At 45.3% G+C, this 23,867-nt stretch overlaps 1 protein-coding gene across 1 annotated transcript in view; it reads right to left on the bottom strand.

Moving 5' to 3' along the window:
• Window positions 1-2,429: 2,429 nt before the first annotated feature.
• rgs12b (regulator of G protein signaling 12b) overlaps window positions 2,430-23,867 on the bottom strand; it is a 37,192-nt gene continuing 15,754 nt past the window's right edge. Inside the window, exons 5-18 of the mRNA XM_076090667.1 lie at window positions 13,766-13,787; window positions 8,900-9,069; window positions 8,694-8,786; window positions 8,429-8,572; window positions 7,410-7,592; window positions 6,904-7,054; window positions 6,693-6,772; window positions 6,309-6,521; window positions 5,723-5,796; window positions 5,443-5,569; window positions 5,216-5,312; window positions 5,004-5,074; window positions 3,861-4,032; window positions 2,430-3,475 (exon numbers count right to left, since the gene is read on the bottom strand). Of these exons, the coding sequence (XP_075946782.1) occupies window positions 2,871-3,475; window positions 3,861-4,032; window positions 5,004-5,074; window positions 5,216-5,312; window positions 5,443-5,569; window positions 5,723-5,796; window positions 6,309-6,521; window positions 6,693-6,772; window positions 6,904-7,054; window positions 7,410-7,592; window positions 8,429-8,572; window positions 8,694-8,786; window positions 8,900-9,069; window positions 13,766-13,787 (2,202 nt within the window). The 3' untranslated portion in view covers window positions 2,430-2,870. The remainder of the gene's footprint in view (window positions 3,476-3,860; window positions 4,033-5,003; window positions 5,075-5,215; window positions 5,313-5,442; window positions 5,570-5,722; window positions 5,797-6,308; window positions 6,522-6,692; window positions 6,773-6,903; window positions 7,055-7,409; window positions 7,593-8,428; window positions 8,573-8,693; window positions 8,787-8,899; window positions 9,070-13,765; window positions 13,788-23,867) is intronic.

Raw genomic sequence — 23,867 nt, 5'->3', positions numbered from 1 at the left:
GTGTTGGCTTCACACGTGTAGCGGTATGAATATTAACACCCTTCTTCTACTTAATGCCTGCATGGACTGTGAGGTTAGGCCCCTCCTCCTCAGGACTGTGAGGTTAGGCCCCTCCTCCTCAGGACTGTGAGGTTAGGCCCCTCCTCCTCGGGACTGTGTGGGCGTAGGCCTAGTCTCCCGCTCTCCTGTGAAAGCTTTATTCTAGGGACAAATTACATCTTTTATTAAAAACAACTGGTCGGGTGTGCAGATAAATACAACTGCATATTACTCTCTTTCTTTATCACTCTAAAAGTACAAAATATTACAAGTGAGAGTATAATTACTTGTTTTAATACACTACAGTTTACCCGAGCTCAGCTGTTTACTCTCCCTCTCTGTCTGCTGTTCTCTCTTTATTATTCCGTCTCTCACCAGCAGATGGAGCCATTTGAGATGAGAACTCAAACTGTGCTGGTGCACTGAGGAGGTAATTATTGGCCAGTGGACATGGGCAATGGTCCCAACAAGAGCCTGTGAATTAAAGCACCAAAGCCCAAATTGTATTCATATAACATGCAATTACAGCAGCAATCAGATGACTCACTGGGTCCTGCAGCATGAAAACAAGAATTACAGAAAAAATGTCAGCACTGCCACGGTATTCCAGTCATGATTTTCCTTTTTTTGTATTTGACCAAATTCTTTTTATGGTTTGACCCTCATCCGACATATTTACACCACCACAGGAGACAACTCCAGAATCCACCGTCCACATAGATACTAATCATTGTTCTTTATGTCCTGTCCTATCTATTCTCTCGACATTGTCCAGACATCGTCTTCTGGTGAATCCCACACACTCTTATATCACAGTCAGACAGAAACATGTGTGTGTGTGTGTGTGTGTGTGTGTGTGTGTGTGTGTGTGTGTGTGTGTGTGTGTGTGTGTAAGTGAGGGGGGAAAGTAGGACAGGCAAAGATATTTCTTTTCTCTCTCTCTCTCCGTTACTGCACATGCGTGTTTTGTCTAATTATATGGACTATGAAATATAGTTGCTGCTGTTGTTACGAGTCAGTCCGGGAGGAAACACACACTCAAATAATAACACGGAAGAGTTGTTATGAAAACTGCTACAGAATAAGATCATCATGTGATGCAAAGGATACACACAGATGTAGATGCTCTGTGTTTGAAGGAAAGTGTGAGAGCATGTCTGTGTGTGTGTGTGTGTGTGTGTGTGTGTGTGTGTGAGGACAAGGAAGAAACAGAAGCTAGTTTTGTTTGTGGGCTACCAAAGAGACCAGCATGACAAAGGCATTGAGCAGAGGAGAACCCATGCATAGCTAATAGCCCCGTCCCCCCAAAAGTCTTTGTACCCCGAAACAAAAGCCCTGTTCAGGACACACACACACACACACACACACACACACACACACACACACACACACACACACACACACACACACACACACACACACACACACACAGAAGAGGCAATAGAGAGAGAGGAGAGGAATATCAAGTAAGATAAATAGAAGAGAGGTTGCACACACTCATAGGACATTAAGTGAGGAGAGTAGAATGAATCGGATATTTTTGAAAGTATAAGAAACAAGAGGAGGCCGCTCACATGAGGCTCAACAGAAGAGAATTCAATCTTTAAAACATTTATTTGATCTATTTACAGACAGTACAGTCAACTGATGAGAAGAGAGGAGAACTGATTTCTATTGTGACACAACTGAAGGAACAGCATGGCTGCGACTCAACGATGACTACAGCAATACGGTGGTTTCACAAAGTTGACTATGTACAAATTAATACTTTTAACTGATAGATTGTAAAAATGAAAAGGACGCGGGATAAATTAACGTCTTCTTGACGATATACTACAGGATGAAGGAGCAGTGAAACCTTTAAAAAGTGAAACGGTTTGACTTGTTAGTCCGATGTTTCCAGCTAAGATGTTGCAGGAAAGACGGTTCAGAACACTGTTGAATTGCTTGACTGTGGAAAGAACGAGAAATGCCTGAGGTGAGAGAACGGTGGAAACACAGAGCGCACTGTGCTCCAGTCGATAGAGAAACAGCTGAGCAAACGTGTGCTTTCATGGTACTGTAGCCTACGTTTGTATTTACGGGGTCTGGCCCGCCATGTTGGCTCAAAAGCATGTAATGAGTTGGAAATAATATACGAGTCATTTAGAAGTGCAGTAAAGTAGCCTCAATACCTCAATACCTCAATACCTCTGTGCATTAGGAACAGCTATGATACATAAAGGAACCTGTAGCGTGAAACAGACATTTTGAAAGGTTAAAGTAATATGAAAGGAGGAAAATGATTATTAAAAATCTGTAAAGATGTGTCAAGTCTTGTTTGTAATTGGCTAAAGTGCGTTGTTAGATTCTGTACACTGGAGGGGGGGGGGGGGGGGGGGGGGGGGGTTGGCACTGGTCATCGAGCTAAAGTCTCTAGAAAGTAATTACACTGAGGCTCAAAAGTTCACACAGATACAAACCACGCAGGGAAATGTCTGGACAAGTTCTGTTCGAGCCTAATGCATCCATGTATTTCCTCTCTTTATGCGTCTGACCGAGTTAACATGAAGGCTGTCGATGCATCACTGTGCTCCACGTTATGACTGAATTAAAACCCGTGATGAGAGCTCAGTCTTTCACCTTTCTTACTGTATTTTACAATTCTGGAATTAAGTGCTCCGTCATTTTAATTAGACAGCAGAAAGTGATTCATGAAATAAAGGGAGGAGATCTGGATGCATTCTGGGCCGACTGTGACCAACAATGAACTTCAAACTGACTTCATTGGGTCTCCAGTCCTGCTTACGGTCAGGTGAAGGAAGAGGTGAAAGTTCAAACGTTTTTGGAGTTCACACGGGGGAAGTACCTGAGCTAGGCTGACCGCCCTGTGCTTGTTGTTGGGGTCGGGGGTGGGGGTGGGCTTTGCACTGTAGGGCTGAGGGAGTGATGTAGTCGAGGCTGGGACTGTCAATGTCCCCCTCTCCCACAAGAGTCAGATCAGACAGCGTGTCCTCCTCCAGCATCTGGACCGATTCTCCCCTGCAAGAGTCCTGGAGGAGACCACGCTGTGCACCCTGGGACGGGTGGATGGGGGAGACGGTGCCAGGAAACGGAGGAGGGGGTCTGGCTTTCCTCCCCCCTCCACTCTCAGTTCCCAGTGCAGAGTCCAAGCTCTGGGACTGACGGCTGGCATTGAGCAAGTGGGGGCCTCCCCTGTCGTTGATGTTCACCTTATTGCCCCGGTGGCCGCTGCTAGGGAAGCTGCCGTTGTTGGGGTTTCGGGAATAAGGCGTGGAGCAACTGGGCTCAGAGACGTAGGGAGGAGGTCCGGCCCGGTTGGTGGCCGCTGGCGACAGGCGCAGAAAGTCTGGGAGCTGCAGCTCGCTTTTGTTTAGCAGGCCTCGCTGGTCATCTGCTCGGTTGCTCTGAGCTTTGGATATTAGGTCGAAGAACTCTGCAGACACACACACACACACACACACACACACACAACAAACAGGTGTACAGACGCACATAAGCACACGCACACGCATGTGCACACACACACACACACACACACATAAATGAATAATCACCAAAAATAACATCATAAAACAGTAAACCTCATCCATTGTAATTGAGAAACATGCAGCAGGAGGTTTGTATTAATCAGGTAGACAAGTCAAAGGTGAGGTGAGAGGTCAGAGGTCAGAGGTGACTGTGCTACATGTAGCTAGCTAGCTTTGAAAGCATTTGGTGCTGCTTCATCAATACTGCAGACAGGCCAAAGGGTTAGTGTGATCACAGCAACCAAGCTACAGAAACAGAAGACAGAGAGAGGGAGGTCGTTCAGTCTTTACCTTCAGCTTCGTCTATATTAATCTTTTTCTGCTTTCTGTTCTCCGGTGCCTTATGGAGAGAGACAGAGTGGCTGGGTAAGGGCTTGCTGCTCGTGTCAGGGCTGGGCCCAGTCTTGCCGTTTTCCCCATGGGGGTGGGCTGAACCGGCCTTCCCTGACGGCCTGTTCTCCCCCTGGGGGCCACAATGAGAGCGGAGCCCTGTTAAGTCATCATGGTGCAAGTATGGGCACAAGTAAGGACAACACGTGGGGACTAATGCTACTGATGGGGAGGAGGGGGACAAATTGTAAAATGAGACTTTGATGGGGGAGTAGGGGGCACACGTTTACGTAGGATGAAAATAATTATGATGATGAGTTTGTTGGTTTTATGTAATAAATAAATCAATGACAAGTATACTTCTAGTAAAACATACATCTATGAAAGCTTCTAATCTAAAGACAGGTGGGATGTTCCATTCAGACAAGCACAATGCTTAGCACGTGTGTGTACTAAGCATTGCCAGCATGTAGGGTAACAGCAGCACACACCGTAACACCAGAGGGACCAACTTTCTACTCCGTAAAGCCACACTACTGCCCTTCAAGTGGGAAACAAAAGATTATTTTATAATCAACCAAGAAAGCATTAAATGACCATCACAGATGGTCATCGATCAGGTTGCAGGAAACCCACAATGCATTCTAAAGTGCTAATGCCACCACCAGCTAAGTCCTTTGCAGGTGCACAGAGGGAGTCTTTGAGGCTGTGAGATCCAGCAAACGCTCCGCAAAGGTCGGGCTACTATCGCCTGCCCACTGGGTTTGTTATGGAAGAAAGAGAACCGGCAAACCAGAGAGGAAAGTCCACGATGCACTCGGCCACAGGCAGACCGCAATAACGGAACATTAGCAACTTTGAGAGTGTGACGGAGCTCCACAGCAACAGTGCACATAAATCCAGCCCCGACGCGGACAGAGACACACATCACACACCTGCGCACGTTTTCAACACACATTGCAAACAGACATGGGCGATCGAGGACAGTGAGAGAGACACTTAGTAGCGTGACATCATCAACCAGGAAGTGGAGACATTCTGTGGGTTATGGAACATTCCAGAGCGAGAAGAAAATGGGAAATTGGATGCTGGAGGAGATCTTACTGTCGTCGATTGGTTTCTGCTCGTGGAGGCCGGGGCGAGGCCCTTAGAGGGAGCTGTCTTCTGTTTGTCTGCTGGAGGAAGCAAAGGGAGCAGACAGATGCACGATTGAGACAGCACGATGCTGAATGTATGTTGTCAATGAGAGACAGCAGATTACGTTCTTTATGGACAGCATCTGCATGTGTGTGTGTGTGTGTGTGTGTGTTACTCACCCTTTCCAGGGGTGTTTTCTGCAATATCTAATACCACTCGCAGCCCATCCAGGTTAGATATAGGAAGACCTAGATCTAACGGCTCCAACTCCCCACTCTGCATCACACACACACACACACACACACACACACACACACACACAGGTGATATGAGTTTGAGGTCTTCACATACACTGCCTGTCTGTCTATTTCTTTCTGTCTGTATACAAGCAGCCAGAGTGACTTACAATGCGTGCCACCAAGTCAGCGAGGTGCAGGCCGTATTTGGCCACCACAGGCCTGAGGACCTCCGTCACCGGCTTGGTGGGCTTTGCTTTCAGGCCCACCGAGCGGTTAATAGGGACCAAGTCGAGCCTGGAAAGAAAAACGAATCCATGTTGTCTGTAGGATGCTGTAGCAGCGTAAACGGTAGCGATGGTTTCAAGACAACCACTTTCTCTCATTTTAACTCCTAGTACTGGTTTGAAATGTTTGAAAGCTTATGATGTGTACTTCTTTTTACTGTACCTGAAGAGAGTGCGCTTCTCTAGTCGGAGGTCCCGGGAGCACAATGTCATACAGTCCTGGTCTAAAACAAGTGGCTGAGAGAGTGAGACAGAGAATAAGAGAGTCATCATGAAAGATGTGATTACTGACTAAATAAAACAACAAAAGATCTCTCTCAGTTTAAAACTGCTTTCATATTGTTTTTGGCCTGGTCCATCAAACATGTTTGTCATATTGTGACCTTATAAAGTTGATATAACTAACATATTATTAATTTATTGCCTTTTGAGCAATGAGACCGAATTAAAACTAAACAAATTTAATTCGTGGGCCATAAAACTCACCAGAAATGAGGTAAAAGGATGCTAAGGCACTCCGTAGAACTACAGAGTCCGTTTAACTCTGTGGGTTCATCACTACAGGCGACCTCTCTCACATAACATACAGTCCGCTATTGCTTGTATAAAGATATGGATTGTTGCCGTCTTGTTTACTTTGGTTTAGTGTGATTTGTGTGATTTGTTGTGGTTTCTGATCATTTGAATAAAGAGCTTTGAAGCCCATAATAAAGGTATTTAGGACAGCACCACATCCACTTGTGTCGTACCTTCTCCCCTCCAACCAGGAAGAGGTCTATAGCTGCCAGGTTGATGCAGAGCTTCTCACAGAGGCCCAGCAGCAGGTCCCTGATAGACACTCCGGCCCTCAGAGGCACAGAGCAACACGAGCCGTCCGGCAAACTTATGTTACACTGCCTCAAGGGGGCGCTGCCCCCTCCACTCCCTGTGGACGCTGATACTGCGCCACGGGAAACATCCCCCTGAAGCAAGAACACAGCGACACGGACAGCGAGGGTGAGAGGAGGGATGGAAATAGAAGAGAGACCATGGAAATGGAGGTTGAGTGGAGGAAATACAACAGACAGTCTGACATTTCTTCAGTATTCTCAGTGTTAATGCAACGTGTGAACTAGTTCTTCCCAGAGACTGACCTCGTTCCTCCCCAGCTCCAGACTGGCTCCTGAGGACAGAGAGCCCTGGGATTCACGGCGGCCATTGCTGCCAGAGAAATCTGAAGAATGATGCACTCATCAGTCGTGTCTACTAATTGCAAACCTCTACATCCAACATGAAAATAACCCACCGATTAGAATACAAGCACTTTTAAATCAACAACATTTTTAAACATTTTCAACTACTGACTGTAGTTGAAGTCGGTCAGCTCTCGTTTCTTCGGGCCTTTGCCGAAGCTCCTGTTGCGGGACCAGGAGAAGAAGATGCCTTTCCTCCGGTCTCCTGCATCGTCCCGACTCTCCTCATTTAAAGACTTGCCCGACTTGCTCTTTTTGTCCTCCTATAAGACACACACACAACGTCAATGAAGAGAGGTAGACACACAGATGTACACAAAGAAACCAACTCACGGATGAATGCAAGCCCATTAAAGAACACACACAGAAATACACACAGACGAGCCAGATGGCATTACCCAGGATCATTACAGCTTCTTTATTTGGGTCATTCGTATTAGATGGGTCATTTCACAGAACTGTAAAAAATCTGAAAAGCAGTTCTGTGATCTTCATCCTTCATCCTCATACATGTAAGATTATAGATTTTTCTATATAGTTCTTCAGTGTATCCCGACATTAAACTGAAACCAGATGCAGCCCAGAGGAAGTCTTCATGGAGGCTTTGTGTTGTGTTACCTTCTTGGCTGTGGAGAGATTGGAGCGGTCGGAGCCAGTGGTGCTGTGTTTGGAGGTGGGGCTGCTGGGGATGTGGTAAGGGTCCGGCAGGGGCCTCCCCTCCACTTCTGCCAGCATGCACTCCTGGTACAGCAGAGACTTGAGGAACCGTGTGTAGCTGTCGAACTTCATCAGGTTGAAGATCTAAAGGGGCGAAAAGGAAGGAAAGGGGTAATCAGTGGGCAGCGGAGAATGCAGGAAGGATTGAACAAAAAAAAGAGAGCATAGAAAAAGGAAACCTAGAAAGAAAGGGGATGGAAGGCGGGAAGAGAGGATGGAAATCATGCAATGGTAAAAAGAGAATGAAAGGAGGGGAGAAGGGGAGATTAGAGAGGATTAAGAATAACATTAAGAACAGAGGCACAGGCTGAAATAATAGATGACAAAACAATATTCACAGATGTTGGAACACATATTCAAAATGTCACAATGTAAGTAAAAGTCTAATATCCCATCAGCAGCCCTTTAGGTTGTTCAAGTTCACGGCAAATCCTAAAATCCCAGAGGTTACAAAAATGAATTGTGTCCGTCCTCTGAGGAGAACTGATGCTTCTTCAATGGTGGCACGAGATCCTGATGAGTCCGAGGGTATCGTGGAAGATCTCATCTCTGGCTTTGATGTATGAGTGTGTGTGTGTGTGTGTGTGTGTGTGTGTGTGTACATCTGAGCTGAGCTGTTGACATTGATAGAGCTTGCACATGCACATGTAAGAAGCCATTCACATGAATGATGCTAGAAAGCAGGCAAAGATGACGAGTCGAGCTTATGTTGTGTTCTGTGATGACAGCACATTTTCAATCGAGGTCTGAATGGATTCAGCTCGATGAGTAATAATACATTCGTCCGGCAGGGAAAGTCTCACTTCCCCCTTCACGAGGAAGGTCAGAGGTCAGTGTCATCTTAGTACAGCTCCTGGTTGCTCATCACCTCGAGAGTTCAATAAAGAAGTCCTTGAGTTTGTGTTTGGCGGGTACGCTACCTGCAGTTGCTGCTCCTTAAACATGTCAGGTCGGGGGGCATTGAGTATGTCGTCGGCGAGCTGGGCTTGACTGTCTATGTTGACCGGTGTTGTGGCCTTGCTGGACAGGAAGCTGTTGTAGATCTCCCTGGCACGCTGAGAGAGCTGGAAAAGGAGGTGAAGGAGAGGTTGAGGTTTAGATTAGGAAAAGACACGGTGATGAGAGCCGACAAGGAATTATAACACATAACATCTCCCCTCAAACAATATCTTGCACGTCTGTTACCTGCTTCTTGTCATTCTCAGGGACGTGGCTGAAGAACTCACAAGCCTGCCAGAACAGGATATTCTCCTCGCTGAACTCTTTCTTCAGGAACTCCTGAAGCATCAAATGTGGATCAACAATTAGACATCAGAAAGGTTTCCTCAAAAAAGTCCTTTTGAAAGTCTGTTATGTGAATGTACAACACCAGCCGTGCTCCGTGGTAGTACCGAGAAGTAGCGGACTCCCACGGGGTCCTGCAGCAGCCTCTCGAAGCAGACGGCCCAGCTGGCCACTCTCCTCTCAGTGTGGCGCCGGTGGCTGTGGACGCTGGGCAGGCTGGCATTACTGTTCAGACTGTTGTCGCTGCTGCAGCCCTGCAGCTCCACGCTGTTGAGTTCTGTACAACACACACAACAGTTGGAGTTGGAGTTGGAGTGCCGACTTCTGGGTGGCTCCCAGTTTGATTTTATTCAGGGTGTAATGATTACAAAACTTGTTTTAATGCATCTCAATTTGAGGTTTCCATACTTTACTGTATGTGCACATTCACAACAGCACAATCAACGGTTGGTCTGGTCTAAGAAGGGTGATGTGGTACAAGTGTTTAGCTTTCCTGTCTGAAGGGGCTTCACCTGAAGGCAGCACTATCAGTGGCATGGTGTGTCCCATCAGAGTAACAGCCATCCAGGTAAACCTCCTCCAGCCACACGCTGTGCTGTTGCTTCATCTGTCACTTTGCAACACAACAGCCCTACAGCACGCTTTCACTCACACAATCCCTACGATGCTGACATTACACATTTGATCTGCCCGACTATTTTCAACTCCTGTGTTGTAAATCAATGTACTTCATAATTCAGTGTCTCCTATTCCTGCCACAGGCCAAGCAACGGCCGTAAAGTTTGACATAATATATTATTTATCACAATACACACAAAATCACATAAATCTAGAAGGGCCCTTGGCGAGCACAGACCTCCGCCAAGGCCAAATGCCCCGTGTTGCAATGTTAACGAAAGTGAAAGATGACGTGTGTATCCGCTCCGTTCTTCCATAATCCCGCTGACAGACGAACAACAAACGTAACCTCCATGGCGGAGATGTGTGAACCTGATGTTCACAGTACAAAGAACTGTGTTCCACTGTTCTGCATCATATCAGACACTCACTCATGTAAAACACAAAACTAGTGAAGCTGTGGAAAAGAGAGTAGAGTCGAACAACACAACATCACAACACAAATCCATAGAAAGTCAGAAACATAATGTACTTCCACCATCTTTGCAACAGAAGTATCTGCAGCTTCCCACCATTCAGTTCTGTTGAAAGTATGTTAACAACATGCTTCATTGTACACGTTCTCTGTGTGTAGTCACAGTTTAGTTGATTTGATCGTGAACAACTCCCAACAGGATAAACTGACTTCCCAAATGTGTGTGCCTGGGTGCTTAAACCACCACAAGACCTCAGTACGTCCGTGTTCCTCGTGTTTAGACGGACTTCTAAAGCAAAGGCACAGAGAGAAGCTGAGAATAACCAGAATACCAGAGCTCCAGGCCCAAAGAACTGAAAGTGAGTTCCTCAGTTGAGATAAAACAAAAACAAGAACAGCCGGAGGGAAGGCGTCACAGGTCAGGTGGCCGAGGCGCCGCAAATCCAGTAGATAAACTGAAAGAGCAGTCTGCTGCTCACAGCTCGTCCTGTGTGGTTCCAAACTTAGAAAGTTGGCTATTAATAAATAATTGCCGTGTGATATTCGCTTTTTCACAGTTTTTATAAAAAGGTATGAATGTTTTCATACTGAGGATTATGTCTCTTCAAACCGTCGGGCTCATTCACTCTCATTCAGTTCCAAACTGCTAGTAAAGCGCTGCGAGTACTTCTGCTTCGTGGTAATCTATCGCTGTGAATGGGAGACAAAAATACATCCCTCCATCCTTTTAATGACTGATGCTGTCGGTGTCACAGACCGGCCGTCACAACCCATCAACAAGACAGTGTCAGACACGTCACTGCCAAGAGCTGAAATATTCCTGAATCTTCCTCTTCAAGACTAAAATGTAAGTAAAGATGAGTGAATACTTCAGATCACTTACTTTGCTAAGCTAAATGATATCCATGTGTGAATTACAGTTAAAATGCTCAGCAGAGCTCAGTAACAGAGTGAACTCTTATTACTCCTAACGCTCACTGTTACCATCATGGAGAAAGGTACAATACTCAACACCAGTAAGACCAGTAAGACCAGCAACAACAGGCAGGTTAACCCTGCAGCTGGTCGTTTGACTAACAATTCATTTCTCAAACCATCTGCATCGTGTTGCCGCTGTGATTAGCAATCCTTCGATCTAATTTCAGTCACTAAACTAAAGCTAACTGAGACACAACATCAAAGCCTCAAATATGTTTTTTTGCTCTTCGTGCCTGAAATCGATGTTTTCTTTCGTTGGAGAAGAAGCGCTTGAAGCTCCAGCTGGATCCTCACCTGGGTAGAGCTGGTAGGAGCCACTGTGGTGCCAGCAGAGCAGGTAGCGGTTCCTGAGGGGCAACCAAGCCCCTCCATCCATACCGACACTATCAGGGCCCCTCCCGAACGTCAAACACACCAGGTTGAACACACGGTCCAAGACGGAGCACACACACACACACACGCACTGCTGACAACATCCCACGGAAGGAAGCGAGAGAAGAGAGGGAACACAGGGAGAGAAGAAGGAAGGAGAGAGAGAGAGGCTGGTGGTGAGCAACCTGGCTGACAACCTGATAGACCACAGAGAGAGTCAGGTCACAACACACACACACACACACACACACACACACACACACACACACACACACACACACACACACACACACACACACACACACACACACACACACACACACACACACACACACACACACACACACACACACACACACACACACACACACCGCTGTGAGCTTCCAGGTAAGTGATCCGAGCACACACAGGCCTTGAGATGATAAATAATTCAGAGCCAAGGGAGGACGGAACTAAAAACGCCAGAGCACAAGTGCATTCTCACACACACACACACACACACACACACACACACACACACACACACACACACACACACAACTGAACGTCAACCTATTGTATTATTTTATTGACTTTTATGAAAGATCAAAATTAATACAATTTCTGATATTGGTTTGCAGTAAGGCTCAATGCTACACTGTGTATGATACTGCTATAGGCCTTAAAGCGTACTGTGCAAGTACACCGTCTATCTGCTGTATTCAACAGATTTATATCAAAACAATGGCCTGAACTGTTGCTGTAACACCTTTCACTGTGTGGAAGTCACTGGGACCATTGCTTTATGTGTAAGGCAACATCGGGCTTAACTTAAACATTCATTTCCTAACAAATACACAAATAAATACATACATTTACAGCATTTGTATTTATTGTTGAAAGCAAGCCAACGAGTACACGAAGTACCTCTAACCAGCTGACACGTGTGTTGTGATGCTCTGCTGTCTACCGGCGTGCTGCTGACGCACGACTTACTGCGTGCACGTCTAATGAGACGCCAACATTGAATTGACTTGAATAGATCGGCTCCATTGACACCCGACACATCAATGTGAGTCACTACTGGCCTGAGGTCCAATATCGATATCGGACTGGTGCATTAAAATACGGTGTGTAGCTGTATCATTGCTGGCGTATAGGAAACAAGCTTTAGAAGAACTTGTGTTCATGACGATGCAAAACCTGAGTCAAAAACAGCAATTTGAGAGCGTCAAATTCAAATGGCAGCCCAGTAAATGTCAGCGGCATTAGAGCACTTTCACTGTCAGGAAGTGTTCAGAGCGTTTACTGGAGTTAGAGCAGCAACACTGCATTCCTCATCTTACTGAACGGTGCAGACAAATGTTTAGCATCACAATGAACTTGAGGTACTAAAAGTAAAAGTACTGTCAACGAGTACCCTTTTCCTGAGTGTTTACTTGTTTACATCTGATGTAACAATGAGCAACAAGATCATTTATAGAAATACGCAGCTTTAGACCGATCCATAGAGGTTCCTCGAGTCACTAAAGACTGAGCACGCTGCTGAGTACACGCAGGGACACTTCTCTTACTATCTGGTGACAGTGATCAACACTCCTACTACTACTCTGCATAACTGAGAGGAACCATGAAACATTTCCACTAGTCTCTTCACCGTCATGCTGCTGAACATCACATGCTTGAGAGCACGCTTTCCACTTCACTCACAAACAACACGTCCTCTCTTCAACAGACACCGTTCACCCCGAACAACAACACAAACACTTCTACACCGGCTGGAAACATGTCTGCCGTGCATTCTATGGCTCTTCAGTCTTGTTTCTCGCCTCCTCTCCCTCCTCTCATCTCCCATCTGCCATAAATTGAGTCTTTCATGTGCACTTGTGAGGCGTTGAAGCACCAATAGAAGTCTCCTAAATGGGAGACCTTTTGTTATTGTTGGCACATGCTAATTACGCTCATGACACCAACAGTTTACCTGCAACTAGGTCCAACACACACGACAACGAGGGAACACAGACTAATAAACATGCTAACTAGAACTACTGACCCCACGGAATTCATCAGAACATAGATTGTTTTGTTACCGATCGCATTTTGGTAATGAACATATTAAACTATTACATTTAATTCCCGATGCTGTTTCACAAGCACACTAGTATAACTTAGTGGGGTGAATGTTTATCCTTCTCCTGTGCAGCCTGATCAGCACCATGTTCTGTATCTCACGTCAGGGATTTGTCACAAGTTGTTCTTGTTGTTGTGCAGCTTATGTTTTCAAATGTGGGACTGTGAGCAGGAGGCGGGGCAGACGGTGATCAGGTCGAACCAGACTGTCTGTTGTTTCTATGACTTTAGTAAAAGCAGCCAGATATCAATGAACATGGTCGTATGCCTGCGCTGTAGAACAGGACAACTGGCCCAACACAAAAGCCTTTTATTTCATCCCATTAAATGCTACTTAAAGTAGATCACAACAACTTCAGGATGAGGGAAACCAATTAGATAAGCCAATAGTGTCAGATGTTGTAAAGACGTATCTACTCACCTCCATCGGAGACTGCAGTGGACTGTAAAGAAGCACAGAAAGACATGGATTAGGAGATTCCCTCATCACACACATGAGACATGTTCATACAAGCCCACACAGTTCACGAGCGCCAGGAGGCATCTGTCCGAGCATGCAGACACAGACTGACTGCGCTTCTCACAGGACCTGGCTCATTATCACACGCAGACACTTTCAAATCATGACACAGTCAGGTTAGTGGCGCACCCACACTCATTGTCTCGTGTGTGGGTGGAATCATCTGTGAACTGGCTGTGCTGGCTTTGCAAGAAAGCCTCCTCAGAGAGGCGGGGCTTACTGTGTGTGTGTGTGTGTGTGTGTGTGTGTGTGTGTGTGTGTGTGAGAAAGGTGAACTTTAGGCCTACCTGCCCCCAAATTCACAGTGAAGTGTGATGTTTGCTTGCATATCTAAATCACATTTTCAGCCACAGACGTCTATTCAATTCAGATCAAACTCACTTTAGAGTCACATCCGATTCTTCCTGTCGTAGACACAAAACAGCACTCAGAGAAACACACAACACACTACACACTACACACTACACACAGTGATCTTTCTCTCAGACATGCTGCGCTGTGATGAGATCATTCAACAGAGACATCAGCAAAGCAGCTAACTCTGGAACATAGTTCATACTCTTTGTGACTCAGAAAGAGCAACAGGAGAGGAAAGACAAAAGAGAGACAGAAGGAAGAGAGACAAAAGGAGAGACAGAAAGAGAGACAGCAGGAAGAGAGACAGAAAGAAGAGAAAGAAAGAGACAGAAGGAAGAGAGACAGAAGGAGAGACAGAAAGAGAGACAGCAGGAAGAGAGACAGAAAGAGAGACAGAAGGAAGGATGAGAAAGAAAGAGAGACAGAAGGAAGAGAGACAGAAAGAGAGACAGAAAGAGAGACAGAAGGAAGGATGAGAAAGAAAGAGAGACAGAAGGAAGGATGAGAAAGAAAGAGAGACAGAAGGAAGGGAGACAGAAAGAGAGACAGAAGGAAGGATGAGAAGCAAAGGCAGAAGCGTTGTGTCTCGATCTCCCTCAGCTCTCTAGATAAATGATCCAGCCACGCTGTGAATGTGTGAGAAGCTGTTGATGCTGTTAATCTGTGCACTAATCGTGCTAATGTATTATTTATATTGTACATTATTGGGCTGTGCGCTGGCTAGAAACCGGCATTACAATACACATCATAATACAGGGGTCACCATTCAATATGTTACAATATATTACAATGATGTAGGCCAGGCAATTCATTGTGATTTTTAAAAATCTAATTTTCTGAAAACTGTCATAGTATAAAAACACAACGCTATAAGCATAAAATCAGAGTAAAACAAAGTGTTCTATGCAATCAGAACACTGCGATCTGCATTTAATAGAGGTTTAGAATATGTGTTGTTACATCGTTTGACATTATATTTAAACTAAACACTGAGCAGCATTTGCACAGGTGTTCACAATAGTCTGTCCGCACTATTCACTATTTATTCTCCTGAAATCAGATTAATACTGAGGGATTACAACTGCTACCTTGAGTAAATCCCCTAAGTATCAACCACAGTGGTAGAGACGTCACTCAGAGCATTCACATGAAAGTAAGCTGCCGGTTACCGTCAGCTTACTGCAGTAACCTGATTAATTACACGTAATTACCGGAGGACACAAAGTTTACATCCAGTGTACAAGTAAAGCATTCTCAGCCATGTGTGCATATATATATATATACTGTACATGAGTGCACACAGACTGAGTTCTGATGCAGCTTCTACAAGAACACATGAAGAGTTGAGTGAGGGAGAGAAATAAATAATCAGTATTTGTAGGAGTACGTGTTCAAAACAATGAAATGACTCAAAGTGAAACTGACACGAAAACTTAAAATAGAAACTTCTATCAAAATACGTCAGTTTCCACAACTCAACATAGGCTGACACATTCAGACACGTTTACACTGTCAGGATACAAAGAGAGTCTCTCTGGTGAGGAAGCAGCATCTTATGGCTCTAACACACCAACAGTCATCCATCTGCGGTTCATCAATATGCAGATTTTTCAGTTACCAGGTTACCACAGTGTATGTAAATGTGCCAGAACCTGATAACACCTTGTTTCTGTTGGTGCATGTAAACAAAGTCACTCACTAGTCAAAAGTACGAACCATAATAAAACTGGTGGATACACAATACTAAGAGTCGATGTAAACATTTAAACTAAATCTGGTCGAGTTGACCCGCCGGTGCAGCATGTGTGCCGGTTCGATTCCTTCCTCGCTCGAGCCAAGCCGTCCTCACCAGATGGCACAGCCAACGTCACCGCCGGGATTAGCTATTTCAGACTGTCCTTGGAAGAGTTGAGGTTGGCACCGGCGTGTGAAAAGAGATTTGATGTGACTTTATAGCAGTGGATTGTGGGTAAACCATCGCACAGGACAAGAGGGAGAAACCTCACCAGTGGAAACTGGTTACCCGATACTCACGCTGATTAGACTCCCACACATTTCACCCTAACCCACATTTCAACAGCGTGTATTCTGTCTCTGATGTGTGTGTGTGTGTGTGTTTCATGTGTGTTAAGACATGCTTCATATTTTATATGGGTGTAGGCTATGTATGCATGTGGTCGACATCTGTTGGAGCTGTCTCTTGTATGTAGAGTGCATTCTTCTGCATGTGTGCAAGTGTGTGTGTGTGTGTGTGTGTGTGTGTGTGTGTGTGTACACCCCATCCCCATTGAGCTCCAATGTGATCACTTCCAGACGCATCTTTTCCCCCCCGCACCTCTAACCCATTTCAAACTTCCTCCTTTTGTTTGTTCTTGTCCTCCTATCCAGTCTCCCCCTCTTTCTTCCTTTGTCCCCCCATAACAACCTCTCTCCCTCCACTCAAGTCAGTCCCCTCTTCACTCCCTCCCTCCTTCATCGCTCCTCAGTCATTCCAGTGGTGCTGCTCCCCCCCCCCTCCCCTCCCTCTCCTGGCAGATCCTGGTCATTCCTGACAGCCCACAGGGAGAGACTGGGGGTTTTCCAGACTTTTCCTGCTTAAGCTTCTCTCCCCAAGCCCCGATCCATAGAGAAGCTGGAAAAATGGCTTGACAATAGAGAATCATGATATGAAATATATCCAAGTGCGTTCTACCGTTAGCCTCCAGTGCTTTCAGACTTATTGAGCGCTACATTACTTCAGTGTCACTGGCAGCAGGGATTCACCGCTATGTCATACCCCCAATATCGTCTGATGCTGATTGTTCACAGGTATTAATGGGGATTTTATGTCCCATATATCATGCAGTAACTGCACTGTTCAGACCAGCAGAAACAAAGTGACACAGCACCATATGACTGATCACGGTTTCCACATATGTGGCAAGAAAAAAACCTCAGAATGTTCAAACCGACTGATTTCTTCTAGGAATATCTGTATTATATATCTATATATACATTTCAGTTGAAGGATTAATGAGTTTGGTGAGGTGGATTTTTAGGGTGGAAGCAAAACAACAGACAGAATTAAGGGAAAGAAGATCCTGCACTTTTAAAATAATATCTTGTCAGCAGTGAAGTAGAAAAGCAGTTTGCTCCTCCGATAAATCACAAAAGCAACGACGTAATGACGTCGACGTGCTGCCTCTGTAGCAGGCGAACTTCAGTCAGACCTATCGCAGTGATACGTGCATCCAAATGCTCAGCTGGGATGTTCTGTTCTGGTTCACAGATTCATGCAGCTGGTTGCGTCTGTATTTATTTATATAAACACACAAAAAATATTTGTTTAGATACGTGCCAAGCAGGACACGTCTCTGTTCTCTGGTGAAGAAACTACACCAGCTCAAGTAACACATATATCAAAATAATATCAAATAATCAGATTATTTTGTATTCATCAATAAATAGTGTAGTCGATGAGAGGACACTTCAAACTGTCATATGTGAGAGGCTAGAACCATGAAATGCATTTTTTCTTTGTTTAATGATAAATGTGATCATTAATAGTATTAATCATATTATTAATCATATTATTAATCATATGTAAATAGACCAAGATGTAGTCAGCACTTGTTGGTATTCAGTAATGTAACATCGTATCTAATGCCCTGATAACTGCTCCAGTAACTCAGTTTTTGCTGACACATCGTGAACTATCTTGGAATCTTGGAATTCACAAAAATAAATAAATTAAATAACTTAAAATAAAACTGAGAAGTGCTGTGCTCTGAACAGCGATACAGTGGAAGTGTTGTGGACAGTTGCACAATGAACACACTCTCACACACACTCTCACACTCACTCCAACAGAAGATAAGACGGCTGAATATCACATGTCTTCACAACACACTGAATCAAACCGGGCCTACTCTCCCTTCAGAGCACATCCCTGCTGCTGGTCGCGGTGCCGGTGGGATGCGTAGTGTTGTGTTGCATTGTGACTTTGTTGATCAGCGGCGTTAAAATGACCCGATGGATTATGTGCAGGTTCAAAAACATCATTATTTTGTCCACAGGTCACAACATGTTTGTTCACCAACATCCTCCTGCTTTCAGTTCCCTGAACATAAAATGCCACCTTGTAGCTACATGTTTGGCGTTTTCATCGTTGGTTTTATGTGTGTGTGTGTGTGTGTGTGTGTGTGTGTGTGTGTGCAGGGAGTGGTTGGTCACTGTGCGTACAGGTCCCAAGTGCTTTATTAGCTGTGACTAGTGGGAGAGGGGTGGCTTACATCATCTGTTATGAAGCCTGGACGATGGGTTCAAACTATGGCTCAACACAGTTACAATTTACAGCCGTTTACTCTCGTTCTTATCATAATATTAATCAGTTAAGAGCCATAAAAGTCTCCTTAAACAATCATGTTTCATAGGCATGGGTGGACAATGATTCCTGGAAAAGGACTCTTCTGTTTTACAGGATGAGACGCAGAGCAGCCAGTAACACGGAACAGGGTGAATAAAGATCTGTGGGAGAAACTGTCAGAGTGAAGATATGCACACGCACACGCACACACACACACACACACACACACACACACGCACACACGCACACACGCACAAAGACAACACTGTTTGTACCACAGGAACCTATTCCTGGCTCCAACACAGGAGCTGCAACTGCCACCTTTGGTAAGGAATGAGATCCTTACGTGTGTGTGTGGGTGTGTGTGGGTGTGTGTGTGTGTGTGTGTGTGTGTGTGTGTGTGTGTGTGTAAGTGAAAGATGCCCGAAGAGACTGAAATATGGACCAACACTGAACATATCGTCCATTTACTGGTCTACCTGTAAACACTGGCGCAGCTACAGGAGACCACACCTATAACTGAACAACTGACACACACATGCTGTCCTTAAAAGGTGACTTAGCATTCACAACACAGATTTTCCCTGCACGCACGCAAACACACACAGACACACACACACACACACACACACAGCTGAGGAGGAAGCTGTTGCTCCAACAGGCTCAGTGTGTGCGTGCCTGTGTGTTTACTTTTGAATACGAGGTGAATAGTGGCTGCCATTGAGCAGACCAGAGTCCCCGTGCCAGGACTGGCATCCATGAAACCGCTTAACTTTAGTGCAGTTTAACTCAGGGAGGACCGGCTGAGGCCAACAAGCCGATTAGGTTAATGATCCGAAAGTCAAATGAGGCTCTGCAGGTGTGAGCGTTCATTCAGCGCGACCATAGTCTGAAGTAGATATAGTAGACGGATCGAATCACTTCAGACTGGCTGAATCAATGAACAAACAAACATACAAGCGATCAGGAAGACTCAAGAGTCAATGGAAGCTGTGTGATCCCCATCTCAACGTCTCCCCAAACATTTTAAAACTTCTCTTCTTATTCCTGAAGCGGAATCCTCTGTGACCGTCTCTGGACTTCTGTAACAAAGCCCCGAAATCCCTGCGCTGCATTCAGGAATCAATATGCAGTCTCTGTGAGAGGAAGGAATGTGGATAATGTTTGTTTTCCTTCAATAGAGCCGCACAGGAGATGTGACTCAGAGGCTGAGCCAGTGATACACGTTTGTTTGACTTGGCGCGTTGCCTTTAGTGAGGGTGCAAGACTTTAACACAATACAATCTGATGAGATGAGCCTGTCTGAGCACTCACAGCTGACAGTCTACAAGCTGAATTAAGTGAAATTCACAGGATATTAGTCAGGACACCTTTCTATTGTCTTACAGCTGGTTTTTCTCACGATCTTTTACACACAGGACGAGCCGTATGACTCACAGAGGCAAGAAAGAAATCAGCTCTTTCTGCCTTTGCCTCCATTTGTCTCAATCTCAACGTCTGTTTCTCCTCGTTTCTATCTCCCGTTCCGGCCAGAAACACATCTGGCTTTGAGAGGAAAGGAAACAGCCTCGAGCTTTCTCTCGTTAGTCTTTCTGTCTCACTTTACCTTCACACACACGGCCACCACGTCCTTCACCAGACAGGGGGACTTTTTGACTTTTGCCGTGTGATTCTCCTGTCCTCTCCCTCCACTTTGTCTTCATCCCTTTCAATCTGTCCTTCTCTATGCGCCCCCTCCCATCCCCGTGTTTCCCTCTGAAATGGTCTGCCGGTAATGGATTCCTCTTTCCGTGTCCTTTGCTGTGGGCTAGAGTCCCCTCTTCCCTCCATCTCTCCTCGTCTTTCTCACTTGTAGTGAGCAGAACAGCACTGGTATGCACCCAACGATATGCTCGCTCAAATTCAATCCGTCTCTGCAGAAGCAGAAGCAAAACTGCAGATTCTTTTCTCCACTCGTAGCACGTTGGCAGCATTACAGCCAGACTTTGGTTTGTTATTAAAAACAACTTTGGCTTATAAATCACAGAATGTTTGAATGTTTTTGAATCGAGCATTAATAAAGTTTGCTTCCACGGACATAAATAAATGAGTAAGTGAGTCTCTTCTTCCCTCTCCGTGCAGACCGCTGGTACAGCACTGTACAGTCAGTGTGTGTGCGTGCATGCTACTCACTGTATTGGAGTTCCAGACTCGCTTGAAGGAGAGCCTCTTCTTCAGGCTCATCCTGCTCTCCTCTCACACAGGAGGAAACACACTGACTGCTCAATCTACATATCTGAGCCTCACAAACACACGTGGAAACAGTCACGCTCACATGTGCGCTGACGCTCACAGAGCAGCTACCTATAGGGCAGGAAATTCATGCAGACAGCTGGCTTGTATGGGGCCATGCCTCAGCACATCTGTCTCACACACACACCTAAGAATTAGCCTTAACTATCAGCTAAAGTTGCGTTTAGTAGATATACTGTATCTCACTCTTACTACATCATATACGTCTCCTTTTCTCACACACTCCTCCACACACTAAGCTGACAGACTGACTAGGAAGTTCCATTCTAGTCGCACACACACACACGGCTCTGTTTCCATAGTGACACGCCCCCATCAGGCTGCAGTTGCAAAGAAGGGGGAGGAAGGAAAGGTCGGACTGCCAATCACGCTGCAGCAAAGTCCTCCCCTCTCCACCCTCCACACATCACAGGCAGGTTTATGTCAAACTCAACTGAGTTGGATGTTTTCTATGATTTAGGAGATGAATAGTCTTTGATTCATGTGTTATAAGAGGGAGAGGAGGAGGAGGAAGAAGAGAGTTTACCTTCCAGCGCCGCTTTAAATAAACTGAGGATATTTTCTGCAGGTTTGTTAAAAGGTCAACTGGAGTAAACAAAGGCCTCTCTCTCTCTCTCTCTCTCTCTCTCTCTCTCTCTCTCTCTCTCTCTCTCTCTCTCTCTCTCTCTCTCTCTCTCTCTCTCTCTCTCTCTCTCTCTCTCTCTCTCTCTCTCTCTCTCTCTCTCTCTCTCTCTCTCTCTCTCTCTCTCTCTCTCTCTCTCTCTCTCTCTCTCTCTCTCTCTCTCACACCTAGCTCGCCCTAATTTCCTGTTTTAGCAAAGTTCCTTCTACACCTTGTCCTCTGAAGTCTGTCTTTTTGATGCCACACTGCCTCCATCTGTGATGACTTACTGGTGTGTACTGTACTGTACATTACATCTACAATATTGTCGAGAGAAAACCAAAACATTTTCATAGCATTGTTTCACACATGATATTATGCATCATCTTCCTTACAAACCTGTGATTCCACTTGTCCCCCCTCTGAACTGGACTCTACAGCTGTAGTGAATCTAAATGTTTTTCAACTGCATATAAAACAGTCCAGTTATTGAAATCGGTCTTTTGTTGTTGTGTTTTGTACGGGTTTATTTTGGGTTTCTTTCCCCGTAGAATCACATCAGAGGGCTCAGCAGCACCTCAGAACCACAAGCGCCATTTGAGGCCATAGAGCTCAGAACGCAGCGCCGTATTGTTGTTAAAGCTAATGTCAACGTCCTCGTATCCTAGCAACATCAGGGATGGCTCCAGCACTAAGCCCCCCCCCCCCCCCCACTTACACTAACAGAGTCCTAATTACCAGAGCTTCTAACACAGCGGAGCCCCCCGGTGGACCCCCTACTTTATAAAACCTGGTTCAACTTAAATCTAAAACACTTGAAGAGCCAGTAAACCTCGGGAGCTTCACTTCAGAGCAGCATGCTGGTTTCTCTCTGACAGGCGAGAGGACGAGTAGAGTAACCTGTGCTCAAGTTCAGTCCTAAACATCTCTGTCAGCGGAGGGGAAGAGAGAGAAACCCGGGCGTCACACAGGATGAGAGGGATATGACAAAGTCTAAACGGGCTAAATCCACATCCTGATGAGAAGAGGAAGAGATGAGAGAAGAAGAAAAGAGGAGAGGAGAGATGTGTCATCTCTCTCTCTCTCTCTCTGTCTGTCTAATCTTCTGCTCTGCAGATATCAGATGACAGTAACACGACTGCACACAAACCACATATATCTACATCTGCATTGTTAGCTCAACACATGTGTTTACGACCCACAAGTATACGCTTGAATTATTGTTTATTGCCTTAAGTGGGTGATATTAGGCTCCAGTCATTATTAGTCACAGAGATATCTTTGTTGGTTATTTCTAACTGGTGACTGCTCTTTGACTGATTTGCAGCATTAAAGGGTTATTAGCTACCTCGCTATAAACAATCTAAACATTTCTATGATCTCATTGTAAATCATTGCAAATCATTATCACATTGAGGGAAATTTAAAAGGTTTGACGTAGTGAACAGAGAGAGTGAAGATCTTAAATGAAGTACTGGAGAGAAACGGGGAACAGCAGCACAGGAGGAACAAACAGGTGGTTTTACTTCATGGATTCACCAACAGGTGAGCCGCGATACATGACGATAAAGGTTGTTCAGCAGAGAGGAGTTAATCACCGCTCTGTTTCTCCAACAAAACTCAACACTGCCCTCTTCTGTCACGACGGAGGCGAGGCACTGAATAGAGCAACGCTTATTTTACTGCCACTACTCGATGTGAGACAGTGAATCACTGATGAGTGAGCTGATCAGCCTTATCGTCGAGCCGCACTGTATGAGAGCAGACCTAACACACACACACACACACACACACACACACACACACACACACACACACACACACACACACACACACACACACACACACACACACACACACACACACACACACACACACACAAATACATTCAAAAAGTCAACCTGTGTTGGCTAACGTAACAGAAACACGTGATACGGATGAGCAGTGTTTGTGCTCTTTGTCTCATAACTATGGTGACTGTCAGATCTCCCTTAAAGACGACACATACCGCCACTTAATATTCAAATGAATATGACTTGCATGCATCAAGTCCCAAACACTGTAAAACTATGCAAAACAACAAGGAAAGAGGTGAAATCTTACAAACTACGATGACTCGTGCCGAACGACTAAAGAGGAACAAGTAGACGTTCCACAGACTGGCTGAAGGACGGATATTCAATTAACAGCCTCGACAAACTCCAGCCTCAAACCGGCGAGCAGCTCCTCTTAATCTTTAGGTCAATTTAATACCCAGCCCTGCATCTGACTTATCACATGACGCTGTTTGATTGTGCAGACGTGGTGAACTGCACGTATGTCTGGCACTAGATGAAGATAAAGAGAAGCACTTGTGTGTATTTGAATCTGGAGCAACGACTGATGTGAATCCCGGCCTCCTGAGGTGT

This window comes from Anarhichas minor, unplaced genomic scaffold (assembly GCF_050575085.1).
Source record: "Anarhichas minor isolate MPS153535 unplaced genomic scaffold, ASM5057508v1 ptg000012l, whole genome shotgun sequence".
In the NCBI taxonomy this organism is placed as follows: domain Eukaryota; kingdom Metazoa; phylum Chordata; class Actinopteri; order Perciformes; family Anarhichadidae; genus Anarhichas; species Anarhichas minor.
This window is presented reverse-complemented; position numbering and strand designations above follow the sequence as displayed.